Here is a 13830-nt window from a genome sequence, read left to right as displayed (position 1 = left end):
GCATGATATAACCATAATTAATATTTGTCAGCACTGAGATTGTTCATGTAACAGTACAAACAATGACAACAGACATCTCTTTTCAATCAAAACCTGCTTTTGCATTTATTAACAAAAACATTGCAGTGTGAAAGCATTGATTTTCCCAATCAGAATACTTGTGATTTTAACTAAAACCACAGTTCAGATGATCAGATGGTTTCAGACTAATTCATTGCAGGGTTGAAAAGAAAGTCTGACTTCTGACAGTTAGTCTCTTAAGCACAGAGCTTGGACATCACAATAATACTGTATTCAAAAACAACAATAAATACCACACATGTACCCAGAAAAACCAGGCCAAGAAGGTTATATTGCACAAAATATCACACTTGGATAACTCGAATATATATCACAGAAGTTTCCTGTTATTATCTTATCAAAAGATATTAGATGGTACACACCTCTGAACATGTCATTAGTCCATGGCACACTAAGAAGGGCACTATAATACAAACCTTGAAAATATGTGCCAGAATTGATGTATCAGTAACCACTGTTTCAGGATCAGGCTTACAGTGTTTGTTACATAAGATGTGGCTGTCCTGATCCTGCTTCAGTGAAGATAGAGATAGAAATTCTTTTTACAAAGAAATGAAAAGAAAAAAGTTTGTTTTTCGCAATAAAAGTAATGACTATCCAACAATTTCTTCTCTTCTGTGTCAGTCTTTGACGCTGTTCACGTGAGCACCACGACACATGCGTGTGATGCTGACGCAGGATCCCGCCAACACTGAGCCAGTGTTCTGACATAGAACCCGTGTGTGTTTACAATGTGAAGAAAAGAAATTGTTGAATAAAGTCTATATGTTTGTTAGTTTTTTTGCGCACAAAAAGTATTCTCGTCGCCTCATAACATTAAGGTTGAATCACTGTAGTCACATGGACTATTTTAACGATGTCTTTACTACCTTTCTGGGCCTTGAAAGTGGTAATAACGTTGCATTCTACGGGGGGACAGAAAGCTCTCGGATTTCATCAAAAAGATCTTAATTTGTGTTCCGAAGATGAACAGGTTTAAAATTAAAATTTTTGGGTGAACTTACACTTTAAATAATATTGGCCACTTTAAATCCCCTCTTCTAAAGCCAAAATGACCATGTAGATCTTTCAGACTAAACAATACAGAGGGTTTATGGCACTATTTTAACATTTGTATCAGTCAAACAACATCCCTCTTTTTATGTGGCCATTTGATGGTTATTAATGACCGGAGGGAAATTGTAAAAGAGTCTAATTATACTGCTCAGAAAATCACTGGACTCAAATTACTCTGCTATGGTACAATATATAAAGCACATGCAGTGAAGGTTGAAAGTAGGCAACTTAAAGACTGTAAATCACTGAGGTAAGCCAATGATAATGCACAGGGAGCTCTCAGCCATAAAAGAAAACGGTACTGTTTGTGCCCGGCCGGATTTATGGTTGTAGGGAGCGATTATCATCATAGAGGTATGTGTGTTGAGTGTGTGTTCTTAGACCTCTAATAAAGTTGAATGGGCATGTAGTAGAAACTGTCCTTGTGGGAGTGTGGGAGCGGATTGTGTGCATTTTTTGTATATTGCATGTGTAAACTAATATTATAGGCTAATTATTGTCCAGTTAAAAAAAAAAAACAAGAAAACCCACATTATCATCTTTGTATCTTTTGGCAGTTCACCCGAAATGTTATGTTTCATTTGAAAACGTGGATGAGGAAATATATTCCAGTGGTATTCATCTCACTTTCATCAGTGTGCTGCTCCACAGGGATTGTCGGACGTTTGGCAGCCCATGTTAGAATATTTGACCTGCACTCTGAACAGTGTCCCATCTGCACACATACAAAGTTTATACCTCTCCAACCCCTCATTGAAGTACAAGTCTCCCCCCAGAGAGGAGTTTGGTATACGCGAAGGACTGAACATCACTGAGCCATTTAGAATAATGCTGTTTTCCTGCAAACAAAACAGAAAAAACATTCATACAACTCATATGTTCAGATTCATATTTATGTTCAGATTCATATTTATGATACTTTTCAAAAGTTTGGGGTCAGTAAGCAACTCAACTGTTTTCAACATTGATAATAATAAGAAATGTTTCTAGAGCACCAAATCAGCATTAGAATGATTTCTGAAGGATAATGTGACACTGAAGACTGGAGTAATGATGCTGAAAACTCAACTTTGCCATCACAGGAATAAATTACATTTTAAAATATATTAAAATAGACAACAGTTATTTTCAATTGTAATGACATTTTACAATATTTACCGCTTTCAGTTCGATGTCCCCACCCATGCTGAACTCCACAGTTTTGCCCATGATGTAAACTCCCTCGTTGCCACGAATAATGGCCTTACCGTCTCCTTTGATAGTGAGGTCAGATGATGCATTGCTGGTAATCTGCAAAGTATGGCACTGAGTCACTGTACAAACACACCTCTAAGATGATCATAAATCTCATATCAAGGCTTTAAGATTTGTCCCATTGTATGCAGTGTGATTAGGTACATCTACTTGTTTCAAACTGAACTCAATTATTCAGGTTTCATAAGCCTATGAGTACAGTTGCTTACTCTCTCAGTAGAAGCTTTCTTCACATTGAGAACCTTGACCTCTTTGGGCAGGTGGAACTCATGGTTGTCAAAATCAGTGCTAAAGAACGTCGTCTGAGTGCGGGGGTCAGTGAAGGAGATGCCCAAGTCGCTGACGATAGACGTTTTATCTTCCTCCACGCTCAGCTTAGTGTTGCCTTGCTGGAACACCACCTGTAACACGCAGAAAAACCCTAAATTAATACACATTCTCATTTAATCACTTAGAGGATACAGATTTGCAAGAAAGTCAGATACTATGCTGACTGACTGACTGACTGGGTTATTGTTGCCAGTAATGATGAGGTCCTGGTCCTTCCTGCCGCCCACTGTGCTCTTGTGCAGCGGGTGAACCACACCCATATCGGCCTTCTGTTTGAAGCGTAGCAGGCCGCTCTCGTGAAACTCCATACTTTCACAACCTCCCGGACCTATCCGTATAACTGTCCATATCACTAGAGTTATCTATAAAAGACAGACAGTGATAATGTATGAGTGTCTCTGTATTCAAGTGAGTAGTAGAGATGTAATTGAAGTGGTTTTGAAAGAAGTCACAAAGTGACTCACATACTCACAAGGCCGCATTTATTCAAAACTGAGAATTTGTAGATTGTTGAATATTATTACTATTTAAAATAACTGTTTTAAATGGGATGATGAAGCTGAATTTTCAGAATCATTACTCCAGTCTTCAGTGTCACATGATCCTTCAGAAATCATTTTAATATGCTGATTTGGTGCTCAAGAACCATTTCTTATTATCAATGTTCCAATCAAAACACTCACCGCGCTCTCCCAGCTAATTAGGTGCTGAGATTTTAACTTTATCTCCTGTTTACAATCAAATATTTTTAGAGTGCAGCAGACCTTTTTTGCATTTTTTATCATCAATGTTTTAAAACAGTTGTGCTGCTTAAAATTTTTGTCGAAACTGTGACACATTTTCCCCCTGGATTCTTTGATGAATAGAAAGTTCAAAACAGCATTTATTTGAAATAAAATTTTGTAACATCATAAATGTCTTTGCGGTCACTTTTGATCAATTTATTGCATCCTTGCTAAAAAAATTAAAAATTAGATGCTAGTTTTTAAGTATATCCTATCATATTAATAATATCATAGGCACAACAAACAACTGATAAACTCACAATGAGATTAATGAGCGCAAGCAGAAAGAGTAGGATGACTATGCCAATGGCAATGATGCCCTTGCGACCCCTCAGTCCTGTCTTGTGGAGTCGCTCCTCTTCAATTGGAACATATCCAGCCTTAAAATTACTGTTGTGCTCTTTATTAGCTGATCTGCGCTCGATAGCTTTCTCCCGCATAGATTTCTTCACTGGGGCATTTGAGATTTCCTGTGGATATAAGGAAAAAAGGATGACTAGATGTTACAATTATTGTATGTTACTGCACATTTAATAGACAATCCATTACTGCTACAAGTGGTCTGCCATTAAATTTCACACCAACAAGAACCCCTTCAATATTCAGCTTTACTTGCATAGATTGCAAACAAGATATTTTCTAGGCTTCTGCTGTCAGTGCTGCTCAGTTTGGGTGTTAACATTTTTATTGTAGAACCAAAAATACTTAGGCCTCATTTAAAATGTATCTAATGCATCTAAAAAAACCTAATTTTTTGTGGATTCGAGTTCACACAGGTGTCCTAGCAGAAGAGTCATATTAACTATATTAACATGTTCACTAATGTTTGACAGCCACAAAGTATCAAAATACTTTATCATCTTAATTTGAACATTATACCTATTACATAACATTATATTATACTTATTCTTTTATATAATAACAATATATCTATTTTTATCATTTTAAATCTAACAAATGTATTTTTGTTATTAAACTATATATTTTTAAATAAATATAATTTCAGTTTAATATTTTATTATTTAGTTATATAATTATGCAATGCAATGTTATTTTAAGCATGTCTTTAAATGCCGTAATACCACTGTATAATATAGGCTAGTGTAATATTTAATATATATTTCAATCTTCCCTTTTGAACTATTTAAGATAGATTTATTTTGAGTAGCGCACTTAATAGTGACAATTAAGTGATTTCAAATTCATGTGAATGTGGTGGTCTGATTTGGGAATATGCAAATAATTCCATAGCCTACATTGAATAATACTGAACTGAAGAGATTATGAAGTGGCATATGGTTCCGCAATATTTCAGCTATTTTTCAGTGAAATGTATCTTCTTTTAGAATTAATTAACAATAAACACTTTCATGCTATTACAGTGTGATAGCTAAATAAGAAACTAGTGCTGCAGTCTCAGGAATGCAGTATATGAGTTCGTCTGTCTACAATGTAGCCTATGCCTAAAAATAAATGACACGCACCCCGTTCCTCGGTAATAAATTAGAGCGTATGTATTTAGACAGAAAAAGGTTTTATTTTAAAGCTCCAAAGTATCATCATTCGGTATAACAAGAGCAAACTTAGAAGCAAATGTAACCCAGCAATTATGAGTAAATTTTTCCATAAAAGATCCGGATATAAATTGCGCAGATGATCGTTACTCATTAACATACATCGCTATTGACATCGTTTGAGGTTTGAAGTTAATATACACGACTCGTGTTAACGCCGAAAATCGCTTGAAAAGCATCACAACGGAGAAAACATTTACATTTCACATTGAAAACAGACCTGCTCCGACGCCATGTTGACCCTCCCTCTCAGAACACTGACTGCACTGACAGCTTCACACAGCCTGAGGAGGACAAACCACTGCGAGAGAACCGTTATCCACACAATAACCACAAATAGCCAAACTTTCACGCGGACTATACACTTCAAACATGTCTATCCTGAAAAAAATAATTCTAGAAATACAGACCAAGTTTGAAGAAGGAATACTTTTAAGGGAGTACGAACTGATATGTTAGATGGTTTGTTCCTCCGCTATAAAGAGCCAGTTGTGAATCACAAGCCGCCCAGACTCGCCGTATAAGGAAAGTACAAATAAAGACATTTTCCCCAGTTCAATGTTAACGCTAGAGAGAATCAGTTATAACGTTTCTATTATGTTTTTACTTTTGTTTATTTTTCCAACCCCCCTTTTCCCAGTTATAAAGTTATACATTTCTGAAAGAAATAAAGTAAAAAAAAATAAAGTGAAAATTATAACTTAAATATTTTAAAAGACAATAGGGTGGTGAATACATGTTAAGTGGGCCACTCTTTGTTAAACGTGTAGCCTAATTTAGATACCTAGATGTTTTTTTCTTTTCTTTATTACTCTTGTTAACTATAAGGTCCAGCTATCATATTTCAATTTGAATACAATTGATATAATATGTTATTTGCAAGGTATATACAAATAAACATTTTGAGATCATGCACTCCAGACAAAATTATTTTCAGGTACAGTGGGCCATCCCCGACTGAAATTTTATGATATCTGAATATCAGAATATTCAGAAATGTAAAATGGCATTGTAAAACTTTTTTTCTGTCTATGTTTTCTTATGAACTTGAATTTATATTGTGTCCGTATTTTAAAGCTTTATATTCTGCATCTACATTTTGCTCCTCTCATCATTTCTTCACTCCACAGATTGAACTTAATGCCTCATCTTATTTTCTGCTCTTTCTTTACTTTCTTCCATCTCTGACTCATAATGCTAATTTCTGTTTTCCAAAAAAGTATGCATTAAGTATTAAGTGTAATTACTAAAGGTTAAAGGTTGCACACTTTACCTGAATCTCACTGGCCCACTTTATCTAACACATGCAGCCAAAGTGGACCAGCAATATTTGAACACCTTAAAAAAAAAAAAAGAAGATTTTTAAACATTTTATTCATTGCATTTTATCCCCTGTTAATTGAAGTTGCAAACAAAACAGGACACTGTCTTAATATTTGTTTACATTTGGTGAACAACCTAATTGGCTGGTTTCACAGACGGCTTAAACCTAGTTTCTAAAATGCATGTTTGAGCTGTTTTAACTGAAGGCAACAATAGCAGATATCTTAAAATATGTCAGTGCCATTGTTTTGTCTCAAGATGTACACCAGTAAAGGTTTTTTTTTATTAATTTTTTTATAGTACATTTATTTAAATGTCCTAATTGAACTGGACCTTATAGTTAACAAGAGTAATAAAGAAAAGAAAAAAAACATCTAACATCTTAACCTAAGACCTGTCTGTGAAACCTGTCAGTCCTCCTTTGAGGTGTGGCCACACCCACCAGTGTCATATTGCATCAACCAAAACTATTTTATCATAAAAATCTCTTTAATTAAAGGTCATTGTCATGCTCTGAAAGTGTAAACCCACTGAGCACAATAATCAAACTTAAACTGCATTCACCCAATATGCAATTTTACATATGTAATTTTTTTAAGTATGAGCTATTTTAATTTTCAAACAAAATATGTTTACTGTAAAATATTATTAAAGTTGTGTAGTATATGCATTGCTTTAATATTTTTTTTTACAATTTTTAAGTGATCAGTTATGTGTAGGCTACATTGAGGTGTTTTTTTATATTATTTATTATTATTATTATTATGATATAATAGGTTTATGTTAGTGTTTTGTGTCTTAAGTTACTAGGTCACAGTTGCTGGATAACTCAATTTTATCAATAGCTGCAATGCATTGTCTAAAATAATTTATTTTTTTATTTAATGGCGTATTATGTCAAGTGGTATAAAGTTAAAAAACGGAAAATCAATTAAGGCATTACACCTGTTCTTCAAGAGAATGTAAAAAAAAAAAAAAAATCTTCCTGCACTGGACATTTGACACCCACTTATCAGATCACTGAGAACTGAGCTGCAACTTCAGAGAGACTCTGAGTAACATAATAGATGTTTAAAAAAAAAAAAAAACAGCTCAAATGGTCCGGCCTGTCCATGTACAGCTTGTCCTTATACAGCTATATTTCCTCAAACTGAGATGTCTAGCAAACCGTTGCTACAACTAAAAGCGCGTCCATGGTTTCTCTGAAAGTCAAGGGTGTGAATGGTGGACTTTTACTAGCAGTATAAAAACAAAAGCGCGCACCCGCGCTGCTGGATTAAGTGCACTGGGACGTCCTGAAGCAGGATTACAGCAGCAGATCTGCAGCTATGGCTGACACTTTACGAAGACTGGTGAACTCATCTCCGTACAGTGTTTTGCAAGACAAACTGGAAGCTTGGTACAAAGACTACCATGTAAGTCATCATCATTACATCAAACTTGTAACCGCTAGAGTAACGTTAGTTTACGATAGTTGCCAGACTTTACATTGTTTAGGCACTTATGTGTGATATCGTGCATGATTCAGGAGTCACTGATTCCAGATTGGATGGAATATTTTAGATTCTGTCTGGACTGGAGGCTAAATGCATATGGAAGTTTTCACTAAATGCATATAAACTATTTAAATGGATCTGCTTTATGGGTGGGGTTTAGCATAACTCAATATGCACAGCAACCTACAGTTGTTAGACAGTCATAGTATCTGGAGTAAAGTTAGTAGCCTAGCACCTTGAATTTATATGCTCAATGTGCTTCTATGCACCAACGGACATGAGCAATATTTGCTTTATTATTGCATTTAGCTTTTGCAGCAAAGTTTGGTTTCTATGGACGCTCGTTGTCAGGACAACGGCGACTCCATTCCTGGGCAGTTCTGATAGGCTGAGAGGCAACGTGCGCGCTCCCGTCAGACTTGTGTTTTCTGAATGGAACTCGTTGTCGTTTTTGCTCTTTTCTTATTAAGTGGAATTTACAGTATAGTCGTCGCAAATTATTAGGAATGAGGAATTCGAAGCACACGTTTATGGGTCAGTCTTCTAATCTATTAAGTTATTCTTCAAAAATGTCTGTGATAAACATGTTTTCAGTTTCTGAATTAAAGTAACGTTAGCCTAAGTTAATTTAAATATTTTTGCGCGTCAAAAATGTATATTTGGTGTCTCAAATCTTTGAGAAATGTAGTAGTTTGTCAATCTTTTACTATTTACTAAGCTATTATGTTGTCAATTTTAAGCTATATATATATATATATATATATATATATATATATATATATATATATATATATATAATATATATATATATATATATATATAACGGTGTTTTCATGCTACCTGAGCAGGAAGTGCAATATCCGATTCAGCACATTGTTGCAGTTCAGGGGCATTTCACAGGTGCCGCTTAACTTCTTGCTGCTATACCTGATGTTGCATGTACTACCTTGCCATGTCTTATCTCATTACATCATTTGGTCATATTTTCTCTTAGGTGTTCTCTTGTGACCAGAACCTGAATAGGTGCTGTGAGCTGGTGGAGCTCACCTCTAAAATTCAGGGTCAATTGTTCACCATACTCAATCTTACAGCACAAGAGGGTAACAAACGGATTCACTCCTCTATTTACTTTCATTATTTATGTACAATATTTAGTCTCATTTAGCTCTAGCATGTACCATAACCATTCCCTCTAGCTGACTGTTCAACATTAATGTTCAATCAGATTCTATGTCCTCGTTCTTCTTCAGGAGGACATTACTCAGGGGTCGACACACTAAAATCTCGCCTTTTACCATGGCTTGGCTCTTGCTTCACCATTGCAGCTTCGTCTGTCTCCACAGATACCAGCCTTAGCCTCATTCAGGTGAGCTGGACATCCAGAATCATCTACAGCTGTCTTTAAATGGTTCCACATGCCTGTTTCATGAGTGAAATAATGATCCTGAGTCCCATGTGTATCTCTGTGTTGGCGCTTAATTATATACTTTTGTATGTGCCGATTAGGAATCTGTGGAGAAAGATCGTAAGATTCGTGAACTGTCCTCATTTCATGAGAGTGACATGCTGAAAATAGAAGACCGGCTGTCTTCTACACGTATGGAGTTGGATTCAGTTAAACAGGAGTCAGTATCATAAGTCTAAACTAGATTGGAATGAAATATATGAAGAGTTCAGATGCAAAAGCCTCTAAGGGCCATCTGAAATTGTCTTCTAAAATTATCATTTTGATCAAGCTTGTATATTTAAGTTCAGTAATTTCACTTAAATTACAATTAATAGGTAATTTTCATTGCCATTTAAGTGAAATTACTGAACTTAAATATACGAGCTTGATAAAAATGATCATTTTAGAAGAAAATTTCAGATGGCTTTTAGAGGCTTTTGCATCTGAACTCTTCATATCTTATTGTGAAGTATGGAAATCATCTATTTTAAGTTTCTTTAAAAATCCTTTATTTCCACTGGGAAAAAATTTCATAATTTCTATTTTAGGTGAACTATCCATTAAATTTATCCTTATACGCAATCCATCAAAATACAGAAAGGTTCACCTTTTACATTTTACACTTCATACAAATAAATCAAAATAATTGATTGTGTTATTTATTTGTTTCCAGGCTTGCTGACACCCAGATTGAACTGGATTCCACAAAGAATAAATCTGCAACTACCCTGTTAGCCACAGAAGATGAAATACTACATCTAAAGGCAGAGTGAGTCAGAGATGGTGAACTTTACCGAAATTTCTGTTTATATCTTTGTGTGTTGAACATTTAATCAGTTGTATGAGCTGTATGACTGCTGAGTGTCCACTTGTGTACTAGAAAGTGAAATGTTTGAGAATTGAATATTCATATTATGTTAAATAATGGAATTGTGTCAGGTTGCGAGTTGCTCAAGATCAGGTTGATCTATATAAGAGAAAGCTGGATAAACTTGATGACTATGAGAGGCAGGTCAGAATCCTACGAGATGAGGTCTCGTTCCTCACCGCCGAAAAAACTGTTCTACAGGAGAGGTACAGTTGACATAAAAAACACCTCGTTGCTCAGTGCAAATGAGACTTAAGTAAGCCTTACTTACTCTTTTAACTCACTTCCAGATTGGTCAGGAGCCGTTCACCTAGTCCTCTTCCAAGGCGGAGTCGCTCGGTTAGCCCTGTGAGAGGCGAGTCTCCTACACGCGCCCAGCTCACTAGTTCCTCTCGGCATGCTCGGATGGTCTCCCGTTTCTCAGACCTGTATGCCACAGAGAGGCTGGATTCCCAAAGTGTACTGCGCAGATACATTGACGACCTGGAAACAGTCCAGAGGATACTTTTTATCGCTGTTGTGGTAAGAATGGCTTTGGTTATCAATTACGATCCTGAGATAATCGCTAATGTAGGCTAGTAATAATGTCATGGTCGTAGAACATATTTGTATTGTCCAACAGGAATCATTTCAGGCTGCTAAACTGGCCTATCGGCAGTTTAAAGGACGTGTGAGGAAGACACTTTCCTCTACTCATATTGGTCCTGAGAGTCTGGAGGATGCAGTGGTGGATTACATTGTGAGAAATCTGGACCTGTATGATGTGCAGACCAGCGTTAATGTACGTTTGACCACACTTTTTGTGATTAAGTATAGCAACCCTGATATTCCTAATAAACACAGACATAACGTTTTTTTTTGGTCTTATCGCTTTCATACGTCAGAAATGACTTTTCTCTTTTTCTTTTGAATTGTTGAATTGTTGAAATTGTAAAATTTCCATCTGTTTAGGACGTGATCAACGCAATGAACGTAAACCCACGCATCTCTTTCCCTCCGGAGGTGGACTTTGTTCTGATCAGCAGCTTCATTAGGGAAGCATGTCGAATAGCATTTGCCATGCAAACTCTTGACCCACCACTGGACCTGGCCTTCAGCTCAGATGGTGAACTGTACAGTGATGTTAAGTGAGTGGAGCTCATAAATCAGACTCACTCACAAATACACAGCAACACGTCTCAAGGTGTCTTGAGATGCATCTTTAAAAGTTGAACTCACATTGTCTTAAAAAAAACAGTGCACATTTTTTTTAAGGTGCATATTACACTGAGACTTTTGTCAATGCTTCATGAGAAGAAAAAACATATTGAGACACACACACACATGTAAACCAGTGGCTTACCCATCACACTTTCTCTTCCTCTCAGGTACAGGCGCAGTTTTGACTCTGAGTTCACCGCTCCACTGGTGGCGTTTCACGTGTGGCCTGCACTGTTGGAGGGAGACACTGTCATACTGAAGGGAGAGGCAGTCACTAGGAGAGGAGCTCTGGTATGTGGAGGCCATTTGGAGAAAATCAATCAAAATAGCATTCATACTAGTCATGACATACTCATACTGCATTGAAAAGGAGAAAAGTAGGGGAAGAAAAGTTTTTGTGGATATTTTTGATAATGCTTTTTAATAAGTTTTATGCATTATTGTTAAAGAATTATAAAAGAATTGATATACTGTAGATAGATCTCAAATGATTAAATATTAAAATGTGTTTAAGTTTGTGTGGGATGTACATGTTTTTCTCTAGTGGAGAAGCAGGAGTCGTAGTTCCAGTCCTGTTCGCTCTCGTTCAGGAAGCCCCAGCCGCACATTTGTGAGTTTCTACTGAACGTTTGACTCTTCCAATTCAAGGGATAGTCCACCTAAAATTTGTAATTCTATCATCATTTCTCACCTTCACGTCTGAAACCTGTATGATTTTCTTTTCTCTTTGGAACACAAAAGGAGTCATTTATAGCAGAATTTCTAAACTGCATTTTCTATACAATGAAAGTGAATGGTGGCCATGGCTTTCAAAAAAACATTTCTGTGAATAATGATTTAAATCAGTCCGTTCATCACACAAAGCTGTCATATGGCTTCAGAAGAGTTGGAATATAGTGCACAACTTACACTCACTGGCCACTTTATTAGGTACACCTTGCTAATAAAGTGGCCGGTGAGTGTATCTGAACCATTTTTGTAGTACTTTTATGGTGCGTTTTTGCTCTTTGGAGCTTGAAAACTCCTGGTACTCATTCAGTTTCATTGTTTGAAAGAGAACAGCTCAGACGTTCTGCTACTTCTTTTGGACTCTCAGAAGAAAGTTAAATCATACAGGCTTAGAATGCAAGTAAATGATGACAGAACTGTGAACTATTCCTTAAACATTTCCAAAAGGAAACAAGGAAAACAATATGGTCCACAATGTAGTTTATTGTCCACAATTCATATCAGTTTAATAATTAAGTTTTCTTCATATCTCTCTTGCACACGCTTCCTCACTGAGTCTGAGGGTTAGTACAATTTTGTTACAAATTCTTCCATTCTTCTCTGCGGATTTCTCAAAAAAAAAATTCTGTTTTTTAATAAGAGGCATTTTGCCAGCTGCTCTGTGAGTGATTTTAAGCTGTATCCTTCTCTCTCTGTCTGTCAGATGCCCAGTCGCAGTCGAAGCCCTTCCCCTGGACTTCTCTCAAGTAGTCGACTTTAAAGTTTGATACCTGACCTCACTTCACTGGAAACAGGACCAAACAAAAGCAGAATGATCAAAACATAAAAATATTTTTTTCAGCTTTAATGTATTCTTTTCAATGTGTGGGATGAACTAGAAACTAAAGTGGAAAACAATTACCTTTACAAATGACTCAATACTTGTCATGTCATTTGTCATGTTTAAACAGAAAAGCACTATTTACAAGAGAAAATCCTCCAGAGGATAGAGCAGAGCAAAACAAAACAGCGGTCAAGAATTAGAAGTATAAAACGAGAATTTTTAACGAGAAATGTCGGAGGATTTCGATATAAGAAAAGAGGAGCTTGAGTTTGTTGCCCAGCCCTGTTTGTTTGATTTGTGAGAAGCGTTTAAGCTTACGCTACTCCTACATTCTGCGTCATACATCGCGTCAGGGGTTACTCTTTTGGTGTAAGTCAACTTGCGTAGGCCGTCTGCAGGAAGCTAGTTAGTTTAGTTGATAAAGTTTTAAATATGGATATTTTTCTTACAAAAACCAACGCTTTGCTACAGAAGGCCTTTATTAATGCCCTGGAGCCATATGGATTACTTTTATGATGAATGGATGCACTTTTTTGGACTTCAAAATCAGGACCATTCAGGAGAGTGGATAGAAAGCTTGGAAGAGCCAGGATATTTTTTTAATATAACTCCGATTGTGTAGCTAGTCATATATACCTAGGATGGCTTGAGGGTGAATAAACTATGGGATAATAATTTGTTTTGGATGAACTATCCCTTTAAAGGGACTTTGATTATAATGATCTGTGAAGAGATAAGCTCCCTAAACCTTAACATTTTACTTAATGAGTCTAATAAGACCATTGCACATTACACATTCAAAAGTTTTTGGTTAGTAAGAGTTTTTTTATTAATATTTTTATTCAACAAGGATGCATTAAATTG

At 36.1% G+C, this 13830-nt stretch overlaps 2 protein-coding genes across 2 annotated transcripts; one reads left to right on the top strand and one right to left on the bottom strand.

The window, feature by feature from the left end:
* Positions 1-79: 79 nt before the first annotated feature.
* Positions 80-5364, bottom strand: sgcb (sarcoglycan, beta (dystrophin-associated glycoprotein)). The gene is made up of 6 exons (XM_082146989.1): positions 5301-5364; positions 3767-3976; positions 2898-3083; positions 2601-2792; positions 2296-2427; positions 80-1976 (listed from the first exon to the last, which is right to left on the bottom strand). The coding sequence occupies exons 1-6, from the start codon at positions 5313-5315 to the stop codon at positions 1770-1772; spliced, it is 942 nt and encodes a 313-aa protein (XP_082003115.1). The 5' UTR covers positions 5316-5364; the 3' UTR covers positions 80-1769.
* Positions 5365-7459: 2095 nt separating this feature from the next.
* Positions 7460-12972, top strand: spata18 (spermatogenesis associated 18). The gene is made up of 12 exons (XM_082146528.1): positions 7460-7818; positions 8894-8999; positions 9150-9265; positions 9406-9524; positions 10020-10115; positions 10286-10420; positions 10505-10736; positions 10837-10995; positions 11166-11341; positions 11582-11705; positions 11959-12024; positions 12847-12972. The coding sequence occupies exons 1-12, from the start codon at positions 7732-7734 to the stop codon at positions 12901-12903; spliced, it is 1473 nt and encodes a 490-aa protein (XP_082002654.1). The 5' UTR covers positions 7460-7731; the 3' UTR covers positions 12904-12972.
* Positions 12973-13830: the final 858 nt, after the last annotated feature.

This window comes from Leuciscus leuciscus, assembly GCF_965113295.1.
Source record: "Leuciscus leuciscus genome assembly, chromosome: 19".
Lineage (NCBI taxonomy): Eukaryota > Metazoa > Chordata > Actinopteri > Cypriniformes > Leuciscidae > Leuciscus > Leuciscus leuciscus.
This window is presented reverse-complemented; position numbering and strand designations above follow the sequence as displayed.

Coding starts and splice junctions, on each gene's coding strand:
- sgcb (XM_082146989.1), bottom strand. Junction 3,084..3,766: donor TTGCGCTCATTAATCTCATT/GTGAGTTTATCA, acceptor TGTCTTTTATAG/ATAACTCTAGTGATATGGAC. Junction 1,977..2,295: donor GGGACATCGAACTGAAAGCG/GTAAATATTGTA, acceptor TTTTGTTTGCAG/GAAAACAGCATTATTCTAAA.
- spata18 (XM_082146528.1), top strand. CDS start 7,732: ATGGCTGACACTTTACGAAGACTGGTGAACTCATCTCCGTACAGTGTT. Junction 10,116..10,285: donor ATACTACATCTAAAGGCAGA/GTGAGTCAGAGA, acceptor GAATTGTGTCAG/GTTGCGAGTTGCTCAAGATC. Junction 11,706..11,958: donor TCACTAGGAGAGGAGCTCTG/GTATGTGGAGGC, acceptor GTTTTTCTCTAG/TGGAGAAGCAGGAGTCGTAG.